Raw genomic sequence first — 21,005 nt, 5'->3', positions numbered from 1 at the left:
ATGCCATTTAGGGAAGACTCTTCTAGTAAGTTCTTACCTTACAACATGTGTGGGCTACAGCCACAACTTGTAAAAGTTACTTTTTTGAACTACAGCTTCCAGAATAATCTAGCTAACATAGCCAATGTAATATATATTTACCAGTATTGAGAATCTCACTACTGCAAGATTGTTTTTTTTTTTAAATGAAGCAAACAAATTGGTGGTTGGAAATGAGATTCACAGCATGATCCTGGTCACAGGATAGCTTGGGATAAGCAGTTGTGGCAGGCCCCCAAGGTTTTTTTCTAGACAACTGTATTGAACACCACCACCACCACCATCCCAAAATCAGAAGTATGCTGCAGACACAAATTCCCAGCACCCCAGTCTTCAGCACTTGGAAAATGCTTCGGTCAAGACACTGTTAGGCTGCAAAGGTGGGCTGGGGGATGGGGGGGAAATCACCAGTCAGAACTATGACAGAGCTCCATCACTGTAGCCAGATGATGATGATGCAGGATCTCAGCCATTATTTTATTCTACTTATACCCTGCCCTTTCCCCAGTCCTGAAAGTTAAAACAGATACAGCTTAAATTTCACATCATACAAAAGTTCAAAAATAAAAATCCAAAACTGAAATGAACAGCACATTGTCACTCCATCCTAATGACAGACAGATCCAAAGAGAACAAATCTTCCCTTCTGCCTTGCATTACAATATAAAGATCTGAGTGCTGGGAAAATGTGATACCTTACCAAAGCAAAAGACACACTAAGTACCTTGAGGAAAAACATCTGGACCATGTACAACAAATGAGTTAAGTACTGTGCATTTACTACATGAATAAAAGATTATTGAGAAAGGCCCTCTGGTTCCTGACACCAGAAAATAATTACATAGCTCATTTACTGGGATGTTATGAAGATTTAGAAAGGTGCTAATAAGCTGTATACCAAGGGCTTGGCCGCTTTTAAGTTCCTTTTAGTGTATTGTCCTCTCCACTTAAATCTCTCTCTCTCTCTCCCCCTGCATTTCTCTTTAAAAAATTGCCATAATAAGTGACTCCTGATTTTCCAGACATTACTAGCAAGCTTACATAACTGCTTACTTTCAAGTGTGTCTTCTGTTAACAACAATGTAAATGAACTACAGCCTCAAGCATTATTTAAAGTTTATCTGTTGTGCCATATATTTTAAGCAGCCAGTGTAGCTGGTGATTTCACCTGAGAACCAATAATTTGATTCACCAAAAAATTAGCTTAGTAGTTACTAATCAGCTTGCAAGGCAAATACAAAGGAAGAAAATCAATTTAAACTCCCTGTTTGACGCTTGTGCCAGGTCATTACTGAGAAAGCCTAATCTGCTAAATAATTAAGGCTCTGCATTTGTGGAGCAAGACGAAAGAAACTTTACAGATGAATAATAATTCTGAACTGCTGTTTGGCTCTTTTAATCTATAATTAGACTATGCACTTCAAATATAGATATTAACCTGACTGCAGTTTAAAAGCAGAATCTGTAGACTAGGCTGTGTCAAAAAGCACCCAAGCTTTGCCAAAGAAAGTCAACCTCCTTTGAAAATAATTCTGGTTCAACATAAGCAGAAAAAATGTTACATCAAGCATCTTTGGGAACAGCGAGTACACACACTCTGATTAACAATAAATGAAGTTGTAACTTCCCTGAGTGCTGCTCAAGTGCTATATCAGGGGCATTTCAGGCTTTTACAACAGTACAGCGGTTATGCTCATTTGTTCTCTTTGATGCACATTTCCAGCTGGCCCATTGTCAGTCCTATTACCAATGAAGCACAACTGTAAACTAACCATAAGTGCAGGTAACTGAAATACCTTCTTCCCCTGTTTGTTCCCGCTGGTCTTTCTCTCTGCTGTTTTTTGTTTTGTTTTGTTTTTGCCTGCTCTTGTCTCCCCTTTCTTTTGTCCCCTGTGTCAAATTATAGAAAATAAATTATCTGGGCAGGCACTAGTGCTCTTGCATTGTGCAAAGCACCATTCATGTTGACAGTTCTGTGTAAATAGGTATCCAGCCAATAATAGGATAGATAATGGAAGTCAGGCGATAGAGAGAAAGAAGGAAAGAGAGTTGAATGTTAATGTGCAGGCCATGCCCCTCAAGGAGAGCCCATAAATGAAGGCAGTTGTGTTGATCTATATATCTGTTTTGTGTGTGTGTGCACCCACAACATATTAGATTTAAAAGTTTCCTTTACTGGCCATGCTTGCTGGAGATTCTTTAACCTGTAATCCAAAAACTAAGTTCTTCAAGTTTTGTAGAACACACCCACACATTTGATAATATGTTGCTGTGAAAATCTATTTTCCCGCCAGCTAACGTGAGGACTACAACTAAACACAGATGGAGGAGAGAATCCTAAAAGGATTGGTGGATGATGTCACTGTTCTTAACATTCAAAAAGTCTTGATGTTTCAGCTGGCAGGAAATTCATGTAGCAATATACGTACCCTTCCTGTACTCTTGAATGCTTCTGCTACAGATTTATTTTTGTACCATAAACCCATATTAAGTACTCTTATTATTCATACTTGTGTTCTATATTACAAATCACTATGCCTTGCTTCCACAATCTGTAACTGATGCATTTTTAACATAATAGATATGACTAGGAGTGGTTCAGGAGTGACAGGAGTAGTCCTGTTTTGACACATCCCACTTCATACTTCTTTTATCCTGTCATGATGTCACACTGATTTGCAAACATTGAAGCAATAGTGTATTGTTCCCAACAGATGGAAGCACAAAATTGTATGCTGTTCCATAAACACGATGCAGAATTAGGACTGCCAGGTGAAAGATGGGATAGGGCTCCTGTACTTTTAATGGTGGTGCAAAAGAGCAACTTTCTCTTCAACCAGCAACCCTATACAGAATACACGTTTTTCTCTCTGACTATCAAAGCATGGATTCCACGGAGTGGAATCACTACCCTCATATTCTCTTTAAGATTTGTAGCTTGTTGCAAAAACAAAATGTAGACATTATTTCTTTTTAAGCAATACAATGCATTAATGGGCACTGTCACTGTCCTTGTCTAAAAATAAGGGATTGTTCAGCTGGCATGTGACATAACTAAATTATTCTACACACACTGAGTGTTTTGTGGGGTTTGTTTTTGTTTTGAAAATGTGCAACATTTGTATCCAGCTGACAGCAGCATAAGCAGAGTTGTGCATATGGGACCAATGTGTATGTTGTCATGCATTAAAGTACACAAGAGTAGGGTGTGAATGCTCATGTCCTATATCCATTGCCTATGTGCATCACACATTTGTGATTCCACAATGGATTGTCAACCATGCTCATTAGTAATTGAGCCACATAGGTTGTGCTAATCTGCCATTGATCTACACAGGTTGTGCTATATTGGTATTCAGTATAGGGACACATAATATGTTACACTGAAATGATATAAATCTCAGCTTGTGTGCATTTGATTTGTGATCTACTATATATAGTAGATTATTACAGACACCACATTCCCACTTACAGTTAATAATCATGCAATCAAATAATCTTTGAGTTGGAAAGGATTACCAGGGCTACTTAGTCCAATCCCTACCATGCAGGAATGTTCAACTAAAGGACTCCTGAAAGATGACTTTCCAAGCTCTGCTTAAAGACTACCAAAGATGGAGTCCGCTACCAGTTGAGGCAATCTATTCCATAATCTCTTGTGGTTTGTATCCTCTAGCACAGGGGTAGGCAACCTGCGGCCCGGCGAGGCCTTGGGACCAGCCCCAGCCCGGTCTTGCCGCCGATTGCCGCCAGGGCCTTTGGCGTCTCGCACGAGGGGCATGGTGGGGCAATTGTCTATAGAAACCTCAGAAACATGCATTTATCTTAATATTTTTTTAAAAAATCAGCAAATTTTTTCGCATGTCCTCCATTTTTTATTAAAAAAGTGCCCTCCATTTGAAAATTTTGTCCTACATTTGTCCTGGCTTATTTATTTATTTAAATTTTTTTTTAAAAAAAATATTTAATTATTTATTTTCTGGCTTCGGCCCCTAGTTGTCTGAGGGACAGCAACCTGGCCCCCGGCTCAAAAGGGTTGCCTACCCCTGCTCTAGCAAGATGACCAGAGGCTATCTAACTAATGCCAGAAGTCGGGGGAGGGGGGGTGAGGCAGAAGAATTTTGCAAATGAATTGACAGTCAAGCCACCATGACATTATGGTGCATAAGGAGAAAAAAAACTCGGCATGTGTTCACCATATGGTAAAATACTGGCAAATAAAAAAGTGACTTTAATCAAGTTGAATTTTCATCTTTACTGTGGCCTGTTACAGACTGCCAAAATAAAGCTGCTTCGGGTCTCTTTGGAGGCATGCTATTTAAATGATGCATGCATCCTAAGAATCCGGAAGCTGCACCAAAGCTGCACTCCAGTTCTTAGGAATGGAGTGTGGCTTTGGCGCGACCTCCGGACTCTTAGGACCCATGCATCATTTAAATAGCATGCCTCCAAAGAGACCCGAAGAAGCTTTATTTTGGCAGTCTGTAACAGGCCTGTGAAAAGGATAAAGTGCCTGCAGGGAACAGGCAGGAACGCATACCACTTTGTCTGGATGAGTGTGTCTGTCATGTGAATTGAACCAAAGAATGTGGGAAAAGCCATATATAATAATCCACTATTGACATACTTTTCATACTGTCTGAATCCCCACTGTGTGAATAAAAAACCCTGTGGGACCTCAAGTCCTGTTGCACCTAATGGTGGCATGACATGCACCACCATTTGGGGCAATAGGGCATCCCATCCGCAGATGCTCAAATCCATGGATGGCAAGCTAGTGGATGGCCAGGTCCCACTGCATAATATTTGGCTGTTACAAGAATGGCCACTTCAGTCTGGCTTGTGGATATCTAGGTGATGACTATAAGTATCTGGGAGGAAAGGCCATCCAGTCAAGTGTTAAAATGCCAAATCTGAAGCAAGATGAACTGTATTACATGACCTCAGTTGACCTTAATGTATCCCAGAAATAACAAGAATGATCTAATTAGCTCCTGGGTCTGATTTTCAAATTTATTTTAAAGCCCACTCAGTGCTACAAAGCTAGTCCATGCTCTTTTATGCTCATATCATCTTGATTTTGTATTTTTAATGTTGAGATTTGCACCAGCTTTTGGTTCTTCTTGATTGTCAGACACCAACTTGATCGAAAACTGGGCTTAAAACCTCTCAAATAAATTTGTTTAACATACAACTAACAGGAATATAAAGTTATAACTACTGTTCTAAACTTGAGGGAGGTTCATACTGACATTTAAAGTAGAAGCAGATTAGGGCCAGAATCCAGTTTCTGACATGCACACACACATTATGTGTGGCTTGTTTTTCTTAGGATGGAGCACAAAGTACTATTCTGTAGCCTTCCAAACAACATTCAGCTCCTGCTGTGTCCAACCCCCCTCTGTTGATGTTTAACAGTAAGGAGAACAGGAAGGGATGGGGCAGTTTGGGAGATGGAGCTCCAAAGAAAATAAACAGGAGAATACACTCTGTCTGTGAGTGCTTGCCCAGTTCGTCCCTCCTCTCAGCCCTGCCAAGCTGGTTCTTCATTATCTAACTGGTCTTCCTCCTCCCTCCCTTCTCCACTGATAAGCAGCAGTGGCAATAGTCCTTCTGGCGCCTGATAGCTGCAGGTGTGGATAGGGTGAAGAGCCAGCATGGGATAGTGGTCTGAGTATTGGATTACGACTGGAGATTCCCTCTCAATTCCCAATTTAGCCATGAAACCCACAGGGTGACCTTGGGCAAGTCATGTCCTCCTAGCCCCAAAGAAGAGAATGGTAAACCTCCTCTGAAGAAATCTTGCCAAGAAAACCCCATGATAGGGTCGCCTTACAGTCACCAAAAGCCAGAAATGACTTGACAGGACAGCCACCCTCACCCACCCACAAAATATATGCAACATGCCTTTTAAAAAAATACATATACATAAGGTGGACATGGAACTGTGTGAATGGAGTGTTAAGTTTCAGATGCCTGATGTAAAATTTTGGGCAATGTGTTTCATGAATAACTAAGATGCAGCCAGAGAGGATTCTGCATTTAGGCTGTTGAATTCATTAGCTTGAGAGGTTTCCTTTTGATGGAATTCTGTAATCTTGTAAAGACTTTCCTCTTACTGGCAGGCTTCTGACTGAAGGTGTTAAAAAAAACCAACCCCAAAACCTGAGGATCTATTTTTCCCCTGTGATATTCCCATCTTGATTTATTGAATTAATTTATATGCTGCCTTTTTCCTATAGTGAGACCCAAAATGGAGCATAAAAAATCAGCTAAAATTATTTTTAAAAACACACAATGAAAATCTTCAGATTACAAATAACAGATTATAAACAGTATAAAATCAATAAAAAAGCACTCCAAAGTTGAAAATAAAGTACACTCCATATGAAGCCTTCTTGAATGTAGTTAGGTAGTAAAAGTCTAGCTTTAACCTTCTGTAGAAAAAAATTCCATAAGGTGGGAGCACCAACTGAGAAGGCAAAGGAGCCTGTGATGGTGGTGGGACCAAGTGAAAGCCTCCCCCTGAGGAAGCTAAGACGCTAGCAGGTTCATACAGGGAGATATGGTCTTTCAGATACTGTAGTCTGAACCTAAGACGTGCTTTGTTTGATTAAGGTTCAAAACACACTGATTAAGGTTCAATAAAACCGCTTTAACTGCCCTCGCTCAGTGCCAAGGGATCCTGGGATTAGTAGTTTATTGTGGCAGAAGAGCTTTCTGCCAGAGAAGGTTAAATTTCTCACAAAACTACAGTTCCCAGAATTCCCTAGTATTGAACCAGGGCAGTTAAAACAGTCTAAAACTGGATTATTACTGCAGTGTGTTTTGGACCAAAGACTCTGGGATAGCAGGGTTCAAATCCCCACTTGGCCACAGAAACCCAGTGGGTGACCATGTGCAAGCCACATTTAGTCTTAGAGGAAGGCAAACTTCCTCTGAACAAATTTTGCTATGAAAACTGCATGGTAGGTTCATCTTAAGAGTTAGAAATTACTTGAAGGCCCACAAGAACAACTACTACTCCCTTTAAGGGTTGTTTTAAATTGCTGAGACATTGTTTCATGTCTTTTACAAATATGTTGGAAGCTAGCTTGAGTATTTTAAAGAAAAGGAATTATCTGAATAAATAAATTGAAATAGCAAGTACATTTCTATTCCACTTATCAGTGCACTTAAGCACTCCCTAAGTGGTTTAAAATGTGTAAGCTAATAGCCCCCAACAAGCTGGTTATTCATTTTAGTGACATACAGAAGAATGCCAGGCTGAGTCCCTGGAATTGAACTCACAACCTTGTGGCTGTCAATGGCTGCAGTACAGGCGTTTAACTAATGTGCCACCAGGGCTCCCTGATTATCAAGATTTTCCCTCTCCCCATCTCAATCCTACAAAACAACAAAGAATTGGAAGGCTCACTTACTCTTTTTGGAGAAGAGCTTCTTTCGACGTCCACTAGGACTCAGCTTGTATTCATTCTCCTCACAGTTGCAGTCCTCACTGTTCTTGCTGTAGTACTTGGGCAGTAGGTTTGAGAGACTCTTGCTGCTTCCCGGAGCTGTAAGGCTGGCCATCCCTTTGCATTTGTGCAGTTTGAGCTTCCCACTTGGATCCTCCACACACTGCCATTTCTGATTTTTTTTTAAAAAGGAAGAAATTTCAGTAATCTCACAATGGGAGACAATGTTATTCTATGTATTTTTTGGCATGCATTATTAGCTAATGTTATTAACAGACCCAAGCAATAAGTACAGTACTTTTCATGAGGGCCTAGAAATCAAGCAAGGCCCATAAACCTGAAGGGAGATACCTCATAACTATGAAGGAGAAAGGGCCTAAATACTTTAAAGATACCAGAACACATCTGGCTTGAAAGCTAAGCAGAGCCAACCTTGTTTAGTACTTGGATGCGAGACCACCAATTAATACCAGTTGCTATAGGCTATATTTTAGAGGAAGAAACTGGCAAAACCATTTTGAGTATTCTGTGCCTATGAGAACCCTATAAAATTCATGGGGTTGCCATATGTTGACAGGCAATTTGAAGGCTCCTGCACACATGCACACATATGAATGGGAAAGCTTGGGGCTAAATAATAGATCATATATTTATTTAAATGATTTATATGCTACTTTCCCCTAAAATGGGACTCCAGGCAGCTTACAATGTTGATTAAAACAAAATGGCTAAAATGATACCAGGTACAAAAGTTTAAAAAACATTAATGAATACATAGTTTTTTGTGGGTTTTTCGGGCTATGTGGCCATGTCTAGCAGAGTTTCTTCTGACGTTTCGCCAGCATCTGTGGCTGGCATCAGATGCCGCCACAGATGCTGGAAACGTCAGAAAGAAACTTGCTGCTAGAACATGGCCACATAGCCCGAAAAAAACCACAAAAAGCTATGGATGCTGGCCATGAAAGCCTTCGACTTTACATTAATGAATACAATTAAAGTATAATGTTAAGACTTTAATTTAAAACACTTAGTAAAACATAAAGCACACTACACATATTATAAATAGCACATCCATTGCCACATCCTTCTAACCCACCAGTTGAAGGCTGAAGTCCTGTTTAAATAGTAAAATCTTCGGATATTTATGGGAACATGCTACTGTACTATCAATATTGTGTAATATCTTTGTTAAGGTTTCCCCTTGGCAAAATTGTATATTCGTGCCGACTGTAGCGGGGCAGTGCTCATCTCTGTTAATAAGCCGAAGAGCCAGTGTGTAAAAATGATGCTGTGCCATGTGGCCAGTATGACTGCACAGAACGCTGTTACTTTCCCACCAAAGTGGTACCTATTTATCTACTTGCACTTTATATGCTTTCAAATTGCTTTGGCAGTATCTGGCACTAGTGATGGGAGCTCACCTCCATCAAATACCACATGGGGCCTCGCCGCCAACCCCACCAATCTTACAAGTGTCAGAGTCAATGTCTTAAACTGCTGAGCCACCATGTCCTGTAACACCTTTGTTAGGCCAACTAAAAAGGCACCAATTTTGATTGACCGAACAAAGAAAGGAATACCCCCCAAAAGACTAAGGGATTTGTATACGGTCAACATACGAGTTACCCCTGCAATTACTATGTCTCTTTTTCTCTTTCCTACCAGACTGGAAACTGTTAAAACAACGAACAAGCAACATTTAAGTTGTTGCCTTGGGTCCTCAATCCACAGAAAGTTCAGAGCCTAGAGAGGGAGCGATCAGGGAGCCCAACATCAGGGACCGCTGAAGGAATGGCCCTCCCTCCTTAACTGTCATCTTGGCCTGAGAGGGAGTTCAGGCAGACCCAGCAACATCAGGGACTGCCTGAAGGAAGAGGCCCCTCCCTCCTCAACTGTCATCTTGGCCTGAGGGAGCGATCAGGCAGACCCGCAACATCAGGGACTGCCTGAAGAAGAGGCCCCTCCCTCCTCAACTGTCATCTTGGCCTGAGAGGGGCGATCGGCAGAGCCACAACATCCGGGACGCCTGAGGAGAGGCCCCTCCCTCCTTAACTGTCATCTTGGCCTGAGAGGGAGTGATCAGGCAGACCCAGCAACATCAGGGACTGCCTGACGGAGAGAGGCCCCTCCCTCCTCACTGTCATCTTGGCCTGAGAGGGAGCGATCAGGCAACCCAGCAAACATCAGGGACTGCCTGAAGAAGAGGCCCCTCCCTCCTCAACTGTCATCTTGGCCTGAGAGGGAGCGATCAGGCAGGACCCAGCAACATCAGGGACTGCCTGAAGGAAGAGGCCCCTCCCTCCTTAACTGTCATCTGGCCTCAGAGGGCGCGTCAGGCAGACCCAGCAACATCGGGGACTGCCTGAAGGAAGAGGCCCCTCCCTCCCACTGTCATCTTGGCCTGAGAGGGAGCGATCAGGCAGATCCAGCAACATCAGGGACTACCTGAAGGAAGATGCCCTCCCTCCTTAACTGTCATCTTGGCCTGAGAGGAGCGATCAGGCAGACCCAGCAACATCAGGGACTGCCTGAAGGAAGAGGCCCCTCCCTCCTCAACTGTCACTTGGCCTCAGAGGGAGCGATCAGGCAGGACCCAGCAACATCAGGGACTGCCTGAAGGAAGAGGCCCCTCTCTCCTCAACTGTCATCTTGGCCTCAGAGGAGCGATCAGGCAGACCCAGCAACATCAGGGACAGCCTGAAGGAAGAGGCCCCTCCCTCCTTAACTGTCATCTCGGCCCAGAGGGAGCGATCCGGCGACCAGCAACATCAGGGTCTGCCTGAAGGAAGAGGCCCCTCCCTCCTTAATGTCATCTTGGCCTCAGAGGAGCTATCAGGCGGACCCAGCAACATCGGGGACTGCCTGAAGGAAGAGGCCCCTCCCTCCTTAACTGTCACCTTGTATTTTGTATGTATTACAATTTTTACTGTACACCGCTATGATCATCGCGGAATAGCGGTCTATAAATAAAAACGTATTATTATTAGTAGTAGTATTCTGAGACAGCGAGTTTTGGATTCCCCTAAGAAATTTATTAAAAATACTAATCATGTAGTTTCTTCTGCATAATCAGGAAGGAGCAATAACTGTAGGAAGAACAAAGTATTAGCATATAGTATTCAAATCACTGTTGTTAGGCACAGTTGGCGTGAATAGAACTTCACAGGACACCAGGATGGACAAGACTTCAGATTCTCTGATGTATTCACTTTTTTTATGAACAAGGTCTAGGTTGTTGCTAAAGTCAGAGCAAGGTCAAGAAAAAGAAAATGTGGATGAGGAAACAGTCAATTCTTGACTGAACAATAAACTGGCATGCACCAAAAATCCACATTTGGATTGCTTGAGATCAGGGATTCTAACATAGTTCTCTAATGATAAAAAAAAAATGCAGGAGAACTGATAAGGTGAATGAAAGAAAACTGGTCTAAAACAAACAGGTTAGCATTTACAGGTGAGAAGAACTAATGCTGAGATAAACATGACCACAGCCTTGTCATATATCTATTTTTCCCTTTCAGTTTACTTGCTGTGTTCAACTGTGGGAGTCAACACTTTTGGAGTACTGCAAATCAGCTAAAGAACTACCAAAAGTCCTTCTACCCCCTGTGGTGATCATGTGTGCACACACAGTGTGCCATCAGCCACTGTATAAACGATTTCTAAAAGTGATCAGCATTCTTTTCCATGGAAACAAAGCGCTTTGAGGAACCCAGCCATTTTTATTGGATTCATAGGATAATGCACATCTTATTTGTATTACATTAGCATCCTATATACTGGGTGGCTACAACATGGGGGCCAGGGGCCAATCTGCCCCAGAGGGCTGCAGCCCCCCACAACAAGGCCAAATAACTGATCTTTTCAAAATTGGGGCTTTGGGGCCTGGTGAGGAATTTCAGAAGCCAGAAAAGTGAGGTCAATAGGCAACATTGTGCTCACTATTTACCACATACCATACAAGTTCAGAGCTAGTGAATATATGTGCCAGTAATTTCAATGTTTGAATGTAATAAATAGAATTGACAGAATTAACATAATATAACAGGAACCGTCATCATTGATTTTGCTGTCTACTAAGTTGTTTCAATGAAAAGAGAAGGGGAGCAGGCAAGCATGTAGATCACAGAGGTTATAAATTCTAATCAGATAAGGCATCTGTAACAACATTCCCTTTATTTCCCTTTATTATTATGAGTGATGATGCTTAGATAGCTAAAGCAGCAGCATATATGTATAAAGGAGAGGGACTGTGGATTCAAGGAAACTCCATGGTGTTTAAAATCCACTAAACATTTAGGGAAAAACAACCAAGGGCACCCAAACTTTCCCACCCCTCCAAAGCTTCCCATTAAGGATGGGTTTGTTCAACAGCCACGAGTGATGACTTGACGTCTGGGGGCTATGGTGACAGATGCCTCGATTACATCTCACATGAATTACTGTGACACTAGTAGTGCTTTGGAAATTGTTGACAAAGTGCAGCAGGACCATAATGCTGCTGCCAGGACTGGGGCTGGTTTAAGGGAACACATATTTCCGTTGCAACAGCTTCAATGGCTACCGTTCATTTCCAGACACAATTCAAAGTGCTGATTATGACCTTTAAACCTACTTAGTTGGGTCCAGACTATCTGAAACACCATATCTCCTTCTATGACTTTAACTGACTCTTAAGAACCTCAGCAGACGCTTTTTCTATATCACCACCATCTGGGATGACCAAAATGGTCAAGGTCTGGAAACCATGATGTTAAAGGAGCAACATACCCTCACTGGGTTTCTGGTTCTAGGCAGATGTGTCACTACATGCAGGTGATAACACTACTCTGCCATATGTAAACAGCATTAAAAATGATTTCTTACAGAACCTGGTAGAATTTAAGAAAACTGACATGCACAATGATATCTGACAGCTATTCAAAAAGCACGGGAAGATTTGTTCAGTTAATACACCCAAAGTTCATGCTGCTTTGAAATCACAAGCACCCATAGCTGATTTCCCATAAATGATTGGCTGGAACACATGAGGGAAGATTCAAGAGCCCTGTGCATACACTTAGATGATTCTATGCCCCGGGACTATGATATTGTCCTTCCCAATTGCACTGGACCATACCCTTCTCTAATGAGTCTCCTAAATTTCATGAGTGGGTCTTCAGCCGTCCTATTGAGAAATGAGAGGCAGAAATTTTTTTTCAATAGAATCCACGCGGGTTCTATCCCCCCTCCCGCTTTTTAACTAAAAAAGGCAGAAGCTGTCGAACTCATGCTACAAAGACACTAAAGAACAATTGAAGTTACCCATTGTTTCTCAGCTGTCATTTCCTCTAATTCCATGTGCAAGAGATTTCTTTCCCCAAATTTCTCCATTGATGATATTTGTTTCAAAAAAAGAATACTGTGAGGTATATGCCACATGTCTTTTACAAATGCAGCATGGAATCTACCAATTAATCTCCCACAATGCCATAACTGTCACCTGTGCTACCGCCCCAGTGAATTCTTCCTAATTATTATTTGAATCAAATATTCCATCTTTTATGTTATTTTACTTGTCTGTTTGTATCACACTTTTCTATGTACAAAGAATTACAAAGCTGATATTTACTTGGGTTGTTTTAGCAGCAACAAAAGGCCCATACTCATTCTTGACACATCAGCAGCCAGGAGAGCATAACTTAAGAATGAAACAGTCAATCAGGTCTTGACAAGGGCAAGGGAAATGTCAGGTAGCTGGACACATAAAAGGGTCTACATCAATCAGTTTCACTCTGTTAAAAATGAATGCTACTTGCAGCTCTTACACACAACACAACACACACACACCACACACACACACACCACAAATAAGGTTCTGATAATGAAGCCAAGAGTTAATTCACACAGTATCTGCAGGTGACTCAACTGGCAAGTACCACAAGCCAGAAAGACAAAAAGAAGTACTTCACCAAAAGCAAGTAGGCTTATGTGAATCTATTTTCACACAGGTGTAGTGATGGCCACCAGACTGGCTGTCTAGTGAATGGGCAGACACAGGAAAATGGGGCTTTAATTCTCGGTGGCTGCTCTCAGACTCTGGAACTCCCTCCCTAGAGAGGCCCAGGTTGGTTCCCTCCCTGCTCTTCTTTCAGTACAGATAAGGCATATTGTGCCGGCATGGATGTATTGACTAGTATTTAATGATACACCTTTGACTTGGAGCCAGTATATATCCCCGCAGCCTAAAAAGGGGAAGCAGGCTTCCCCGCAGCCTAAAAAGGGGTGTCCTTGGGGCTTCAAGCCCCAAGGACACCCACAGTGGTGGGGAGGGGCGCTTGGCCCCTTTCTCCCTTGCTTCGCTGGGCGCAGCCGTCTGAAGGCTGTGCCCCAGTGATGCAAAGCGGCGTCGCAACCAGGAAGGGATCGAAACGGAGCTCCTTCCTGGTCCGCGGAAAGGGCGCACTAAGCGCCCTGGCGGGGACCGACGAGTCACGTCCGCGCTGCCCTGTCATAGAGGCGCGCGGTCATGACGTCGTCAGGGCGGCCTCCCTGTGGAAGGGGAGCTGCCATTTTGTACGGACTCAGTCCGTACTGGGTTGGTGTGTGTGAAGCACCGCACCTTCCTAACCCTAGTACAGACTGACTCCGTACTTCATGGGGTGTGTAACCCGCCATGGTTAGGTTGAACTTCCCCTCCATTCAATAAATCATTTAAACACTTCAGCCAATGTAGCACATTAATGTAAATAATTTTAAAAGTCCAGCGAGAAAATTGCTGCTAATTACTCAATTAAAAACTGTTTTATGACAAGTATTCTAATTGTCACATAAGTGACCTAGCTACTATTATGCTAAGAATCTGGAAACAGTGTGGTCTCAAATAGCATATAATCTTTATTCTACTGATGGCAGCTAGAATTTGAATTGTGCAAAATGCAAAAAAGTAGCAGTAGTAATAACAACTACAGTATGCAACCATATTTAACTGTAGTGTAAATACCTTTGAGACTTTCTATAAAGACACAGTATATTAAATTTCAGCAGCGTACTGGAGTAACTCATTTTATTTCTGGGAACAATATGGTAGTTCTTTGTTTTGTTCTGTGGACATTAGGGGGAGGTGAATGTCAGCATGACCAAATTTTGCTTACAATGGCACAAACAGTTATATATTTTTAAAATGCTCCTTACTCTTTATGTCCCTTAGATCATGAAAAGAATGCTATGGATATTGTGGTTTGCTATAAATTAAATCAAATGTCTGAAAATTGTCTTTGTATGAAAAGATAACTCATTCTGTTTGTGATTTACTGTTTTATATAAAGCAGTTTGTAAGACCTTGGCAGGGATGTGAATAATAGGATTCCTTGAAAGTTTCTCATTCACAGGGTTGCTGTTAAGTCAAAGCTGACTTAACAGCAATCAGCAAGAACTAAAAATCATATTGTACATAAAAACACACATTTAAATGTGAATATTAATGTTTGGTCTGCCTAGTGTTTCAATAATCCACCCATTTCAGAACACATTGGGAAGAAATGTCTTCCTTTATGCTCTCACACAATGATGTCAGTTCTTTTCCTTAGTATGATTCTTTTAACATTCACATAACCCTGCCAACATTCCCAGGCATATACTACATTCTGTATTTCTATTAAGAAGTGCTGACCTCCTTCCAAATCCTTCTGCCACACCAACTGGCTTTGCATTATTGCCCTTCAGAGCTTTCTTACAACTGCAGCAATTACAGATGTTAACTCAAAACTCATTACTTGGGGCTCTGATAGGGGATAAAGAGCTGTGACCTTCCTGGATAGATTTTCTATTACCTGATACAACTAGCTTGTTTTAGTTACCTGATGACACACAGTTGTAATCTTAGAGCACTGTTATTTGGGAAAAGGGAGCAGAGGGAAACAACTCCCAGAGATTTTAATACTTCAAACAACCCATCACTCAATTTGTTCTTTCAATATCAATGACAGGAAAGACAATATTGCCAACTGAACTCTCAGTGGTAGGAAAGGTGCAATGCTAGTTTGTTTGAACTGAGGCAGTGGAAAGGCTTCCTCCCGATGGATTTGGACTAGTCTAGATGATAATACACAATAACACTGAGTTGAAAAGGAAGCTGTCCATTTCTTTCCTATACCCACAGAAAACACACACAGAGACAGACAAAAGGACAGGTCTGATTTAATTAGTCTTAGAGTAAATATCTTAAATTACTCTAGTGGCAGGTAAATTTAAATGTGTTCAAAGCAGTTTGCTTCATTGTCTTTAGAAACATAGATAATGTTGCTTCCTTTCCACTCAGACACTTATTTGTCTCCCTTGGTTCTGAATCTTCTTCTCCACTGTATTGGATAGAATTAGACATTCTACACAAACACACAATGCTTAGTTCTGTATTTGTGTTTGAACAAAGCCTTTTCCCATGTCTACCCTGAGTCTGAGACCAGTTTTAGGCCAAGTGAAAAAGGATAATGTAAAAAATATATATACCAGGAGGAGAAGGATTAAACACTGCCTTTTTTAAACAAACACTTTTTAATTACCGTATTTTCCGGCATATAAGACGACCCCCAACTTTTCCAGTTAAAATATAGAATTTGGGATGTACTCACCGTATAAGACTACCCCTCTTCCAACACACACCAAATAAAAATTTAAAAAACATCAGATTTGATTTCAATATGGTAATTTTAATTCAAATGCTTATGACATGCAGGTACTTAGCAGGAAACCTTGTTGTATACAAAGCCTGCTTGGACTGGTCAGCTCTCCTTGCCTGCCCAGCCCTCCCTGTCTCCAAGACTATCAGAGTGATAGTGCAAACACGGCTCTTTTTTTCCATACCCCAGGCATCCTGGATGCCTGCAGCTTGCTCCACCCTTCACTTACACCTCCCCAGTGAGGTGCCTCCTCACCTGGTCATCAGGACCGTGTTAAGTCACTTCTTTCCACGAATCCTGGTGAATGGATTTTCTTTTACCGTACTTGTACAACGCCGCCCTTGCTGCTTTCATACGGTCACCAGATACGGCGGGGATATGGCCACAGCCGTTTTTGAACTCCCACCACCATATGCGGTGACGGCAGATTCTCCAGTCTGGCTCAGACGTTGATCAGAAAAAGTAGTCTTATACGCCAGAAAATACAGTATGTATAATGCTCCCATTTCACCTTTCACAAAAAAGGCAAACACAGGATTGGATAACCCATGTTTATCACCTAACCTCTAGTTCCAGTTGTATTTCAAGATCTTAGGCCCATTCCAGACGGGCCTTGGCTCTGCCCCCAGTACGTACTAGGGGTTGGCCGAGGACGCAGCATCCAATCAGGCCTCACTCCTAGTATGTACTGGGGACGTCAAAATGGTGGCGGCCTATACACATGGGTGCTGCCATTTTGACATGATGGACGCTTAGTGTCCGCACGTCACGGCGTGTACGTGACACCGCAAGTGCGCCATTGGTGCCTTGCGGCATCAAAACTGTGCCGCAAGAAGAACCCGCTTTTTGTGGGTTCTTTTTGCTGCACGGGGGAGCCGCGCGGTTTGTCCGCTGCGGCTCCCTTGTGCAGCAAACACGGGCGCCGGTAGAGCGCCCTTTTTGGACGATCTGTAAAGCGCCTTATACTTTGAAATGCTTTCTGTTAATATAAAAAAGGGAAATTAGGGGAAAGGATTGAAACACTAACAGGATCAAAATGTGGAGCTAAATGTATCTAATATTTAGGAGTTGTTTTCTCAAAGAATGTATGTACATGTTGCTATTTATCTCCCAAGAGGATTAGACAAGAAATGAAACAATTGAGTAAGTTATGAATTTCTTGTTTAGAGATTACTGCAATTGTCAAAATGAAAATGCCTATAATTTTATTCTTTTCCCTCAAATTACCAGACTGTCCCATCAATTTTAATCAAAAGTCACTAAGTATGACACTAGAAACTACTACAGTTAAGTCTAATCTCTTATCACAGGAGTGTCGCAAAGATGGTCTGACCCTACCCAACATGACATAGGTTTCATTGCAATTTCAGTCATTTAAAGGCTGCACACCATGGCTGGGCAAATGAATGGGAGTGGTTTAGTTCATGTGATTAAAAAACCCACTTATATCAGAATGTAAACAGGAACTGTCATTAAGTAGTTGTTATTGTATCCCTTCAAGTCAGTTCTGACGTATGGCAGCCCTAAGGTGAACCTGTCATGCAGTTTTCCTATCAAGGGGGTTTGCTATTACTTTCCTCTGAGTGTGACTTGCCCAAGATCACCCAGTGGATTTTCATGGCTGATAGCGTATTCAAACCCTGGTCTCCCAAAGGTCTAGCCCAACACTCAGACCACAATACTATGCTGGCTCTCATATTATCAAGGCATGGGGAAATTATTCTAGGTATTCCATTTTCTTCATATATCAATAGTACAAGATTTCAAAAGTCTTTAGGGGAAGGAAACTATTCAGCTTTGTTAAAGGGCAAACTGATAAAATATACAGATGAAGATCAGGAGTAACAAGAGGACTGGGTATGTCTAGCAGTTATTCTTCATTTGAAAGGCACAAAAGGGAATCCTTCCAATAATTTATTGTAAGATTTTGGACACGTTAGAAACCACGGTCTTTGCATGTTAAAACTTGGAGAGAGGATTTGTGTTAGACATATCTGAAGAATGCCAGAGACATGTGCACACATTTCCAATCAACTATATAATTAATGGTAATTCACAGGAGAACCTCTACAAGAGTATGTAGAGGTGGTATTACATTTACATAAAAATATCTAAAATGTTTTAACTTTCTCTAAATGTACCACTTTCTCTAAACCTTGTTGGCATTGTAGAAATGTAAGTGGTACATTTAGGTACAGTACAGAGGACCATAAAGGGGAGGCTTGATATCGCCCCTTTGAGCACCAGATCAGGGCCATGACAACCACGCGTCGTGTCCCCAATCCAGCGTTTTTCCAGCCCAAAAAGAACTGGCAAAATGCAGCTCCTTTTTGGGGCGGAAAAAAGCTGACCTTTCCACAATGGTGGTGGCTTTTCTCTGCTCCTGCAGCATGCAGCATCTGAACACTGCACTGCCAGATTACCGCAATGCTGCCCATCTAGGCAGGTGGGCACCATCAAGGTGTACGCTAACTAAACACCATGCCCTCACACTGCCCCCAAGCCAGCGCTTACTGCCGATCTGTTTTGACCCTTGGTAATATTTGGTGGTATTATCCTTTAATAAAACACGACTACAATGACCATCAAGAGAATCATGGGAATGGATTTATAACTGGATCTATTCACTATATATATATAGCCAATATGCACATTTAGAGAAGACCGGTTCTGTGCATATTGATGGATGATTTGTGCTGTTTATCAAAGTACTGTGATCAACATGCATACCTACAGTTAATTAATAAGGAAAAAACTATGGGAAGGTATTCCATTTATATGCTATTTAATGTGCTCAGAAAAGGTGCAATCTTCTTATGAAGGATTGAAATAGTTACAGAGCTACTGGTTTTGTCCCCTTGGCCATCGTGAGTGAGAATGGACAAAGAAGGGATGCTCACTCAATAAACTGTATTATCTATGGGATCAATTCATATAGTATTCTTCTACATTTTGTTTGTTAAGATTCGTTGTTAAGTTTTCTTTGGCGCGTTACAGGCCGTCCATTTGGGGCGGCCTGTATCTGGCCCTTTCCCCACTGGATCGGGGCCTCAGCTGCCACAGCGGCAGCCTCTGAGGCCTTGATCTACCGCTTTCCAGGCCGCGGGAAGCAGCAAAAGGGCACTTCCCTGCAGCCTGGAAAGGGGTGTCCTTGGGGCTTCATGCCCCAAGGACACCCAATGGCAACGTGGAGGAGGAGAAAGGGGCCGCTCGGCCCCTTTCTGCCTTGCGTTGCTGGCACAGCTGTCTAAAGGCTGCGCCAGCGATGCAAATCCTAGAAAGAGCTCCGTTTCGGAGCTCCTTGCTGCGCCGTGAAAAGGGCGCCCCAGGTGCCCTCACGCGGTGTGAGGACGTCACGTCTGCACTGCCCTGTTTGGAGGCAGCGCATTTGTGACGTCCTAATGTCGGCACCCATCTAGAATGGGCGCCGCCATTTTGTACGTACCGTGCACATACTAGACTTCGGGGCATCTGGAGGAGACACCCCCGGGCAACCCTAGTATGTACACCAGGGGTCGGCAACCCCCGGCCCGCGGGCCAGATGTGGCCTGCGGAGGCGGCAGGACAGGCCCCAGCCCGGTCCTGCCTCTGCCACTGCCGCCTCCTCCATCTCCTCCTCCTGGGCTGCACGACCACTTGACTGTGCTGCCCTCCTCCTCCACCACCGCGTGGAGGAGGAAGAGGAGGGCCGCGCGGCCTGGGGCAGAGGAGGCAAAGGCGGAAGCCCCACGCCACCCTCCCCATGCGGCCCCGCGCCGCCCTCTCTGCCTCCCTGCGCGGCCCCGCACTGCCCACTTCCTTCTCCTCTGCCTCCTCCGCCCCGCCCCTAGGCCGCACGGCGCATGGAGGAGGGGGGAGGAGAAGGAGGAAAAGGAGAAGGAGGAGGGGGGAGCAGAAGAAGGAGAAGGAGGAAGAGATGGAGGGGGAGCACAAGGAGGAGGTGGTGAGTGGCCTGAGGCCTCAAGTTTTTTTTTAAATTTTATTATGTGTGCTTTAAGTGCTAACAAGTCTCACTTGCTTTGACAATGATAGTGTGATGATGATGATGATGATGATGATGATGATGATGATGATGATGATGATATGAGTCAGCTTGAGAGGCATGCAGGCACTGTTTCAGAAGCCAAGAGAGTGTCACCTTCCAAAGTGTGTTTTGAGTGCCTTTAATGCTAACAAGTCTCCCTTGTTTTGACAGTGACACTGATATTGTGATGATGATGATGTATTCCGGGCACAATACAAGGTGTTGGTTATAACCTATAAAGCCCTAAATGGCTTGGGCCCAGGGTACTTGGAGGACCGCCTCTCCCCATATAGTCTGCCCCGCACGCTCAGGTCATCTGGGAAGAATTTGTTGAGGAGCCCGACAACGAGATATGTGTCAGCTTCACAAAGGGCCTTTTCCATCTTGGCCCCTGGGATCTGGAACACCCTTCCCGAGGAACTCCGCTCCGCCACCTCCCTGGATCTCTCCAAAAAGAGACTTAAGACCTTCCTGTTTTGGCAAGCCTTCCCCAATGTCCCTTGATACTATGCGACTCCCCCCTATATGTACAGTATTATGGAGTGCATTTAGCTGGCCTGGATCTGATGTATATTTTTAATTTGTAATTTTGAAATGTTTTTTACTGAAGTTTTATTTATGTATTGCAATTTTTACACTGTATTTTGTATTTGTCATTGCAATTCTGCAATTCTTATCTGTACACCGCTATGATCAATGCGGAATAGCGGTTTATAAATAAAACTGATGATGATGATGATATGAGTCAGCGTGAGAGGCATGCACGCACTGTTTCTGAAGCCGAGTGTGACTTTCCAAAGTGCCTTTTCTGTGTGTTTTTGGTTCTTT

The 21,005-nt window shown here is 42.9% G+C and overlaps 1 protein-coding gene across 1 annotated transcript in view; it reads right to left on the bottom strand.

Annotated features, from left to right (window-relative positions):
• SULF2 (sulfatase 2) overlaps window positions 1–21,005 on the bottom strand; it is a 148,303-nt gene that overhangs the window by 21,971 nt on the left and 105,327 nt on the right. The window contains exon 11 of the mRNA XM_042465922.1: window positions 7,461–7,668. Within this exon, the coding sequence (XP_042321856.1) occupies window positions 7,461–7,668 (208 nt within the window). The remainder of the gene's footprint in view (window positions 1–7,460; window positions 7,669–21,005) is intronic.

This window comes from Sceloporus undulatus, chromosome 4, assembly GCF_019175285.1.
Source record: "Sceloporus undulatus isolate JIND9_A2432 ecotype Alabama chromosome 4, SceUnd_v1.1, whole genome shotgun sequence".
In the NCBI taxonomy this organism is placed as follows: domain Eukaryota; kingdom Metazoa; phylum Chordata; class Lepidosauria; order Squamata; family Phrynosomatidae; genus Sceloporus; species Sceloporus undulatus.
This window is presented reverse-complemented; position numbering and strand designations above follow the sequence as displayed.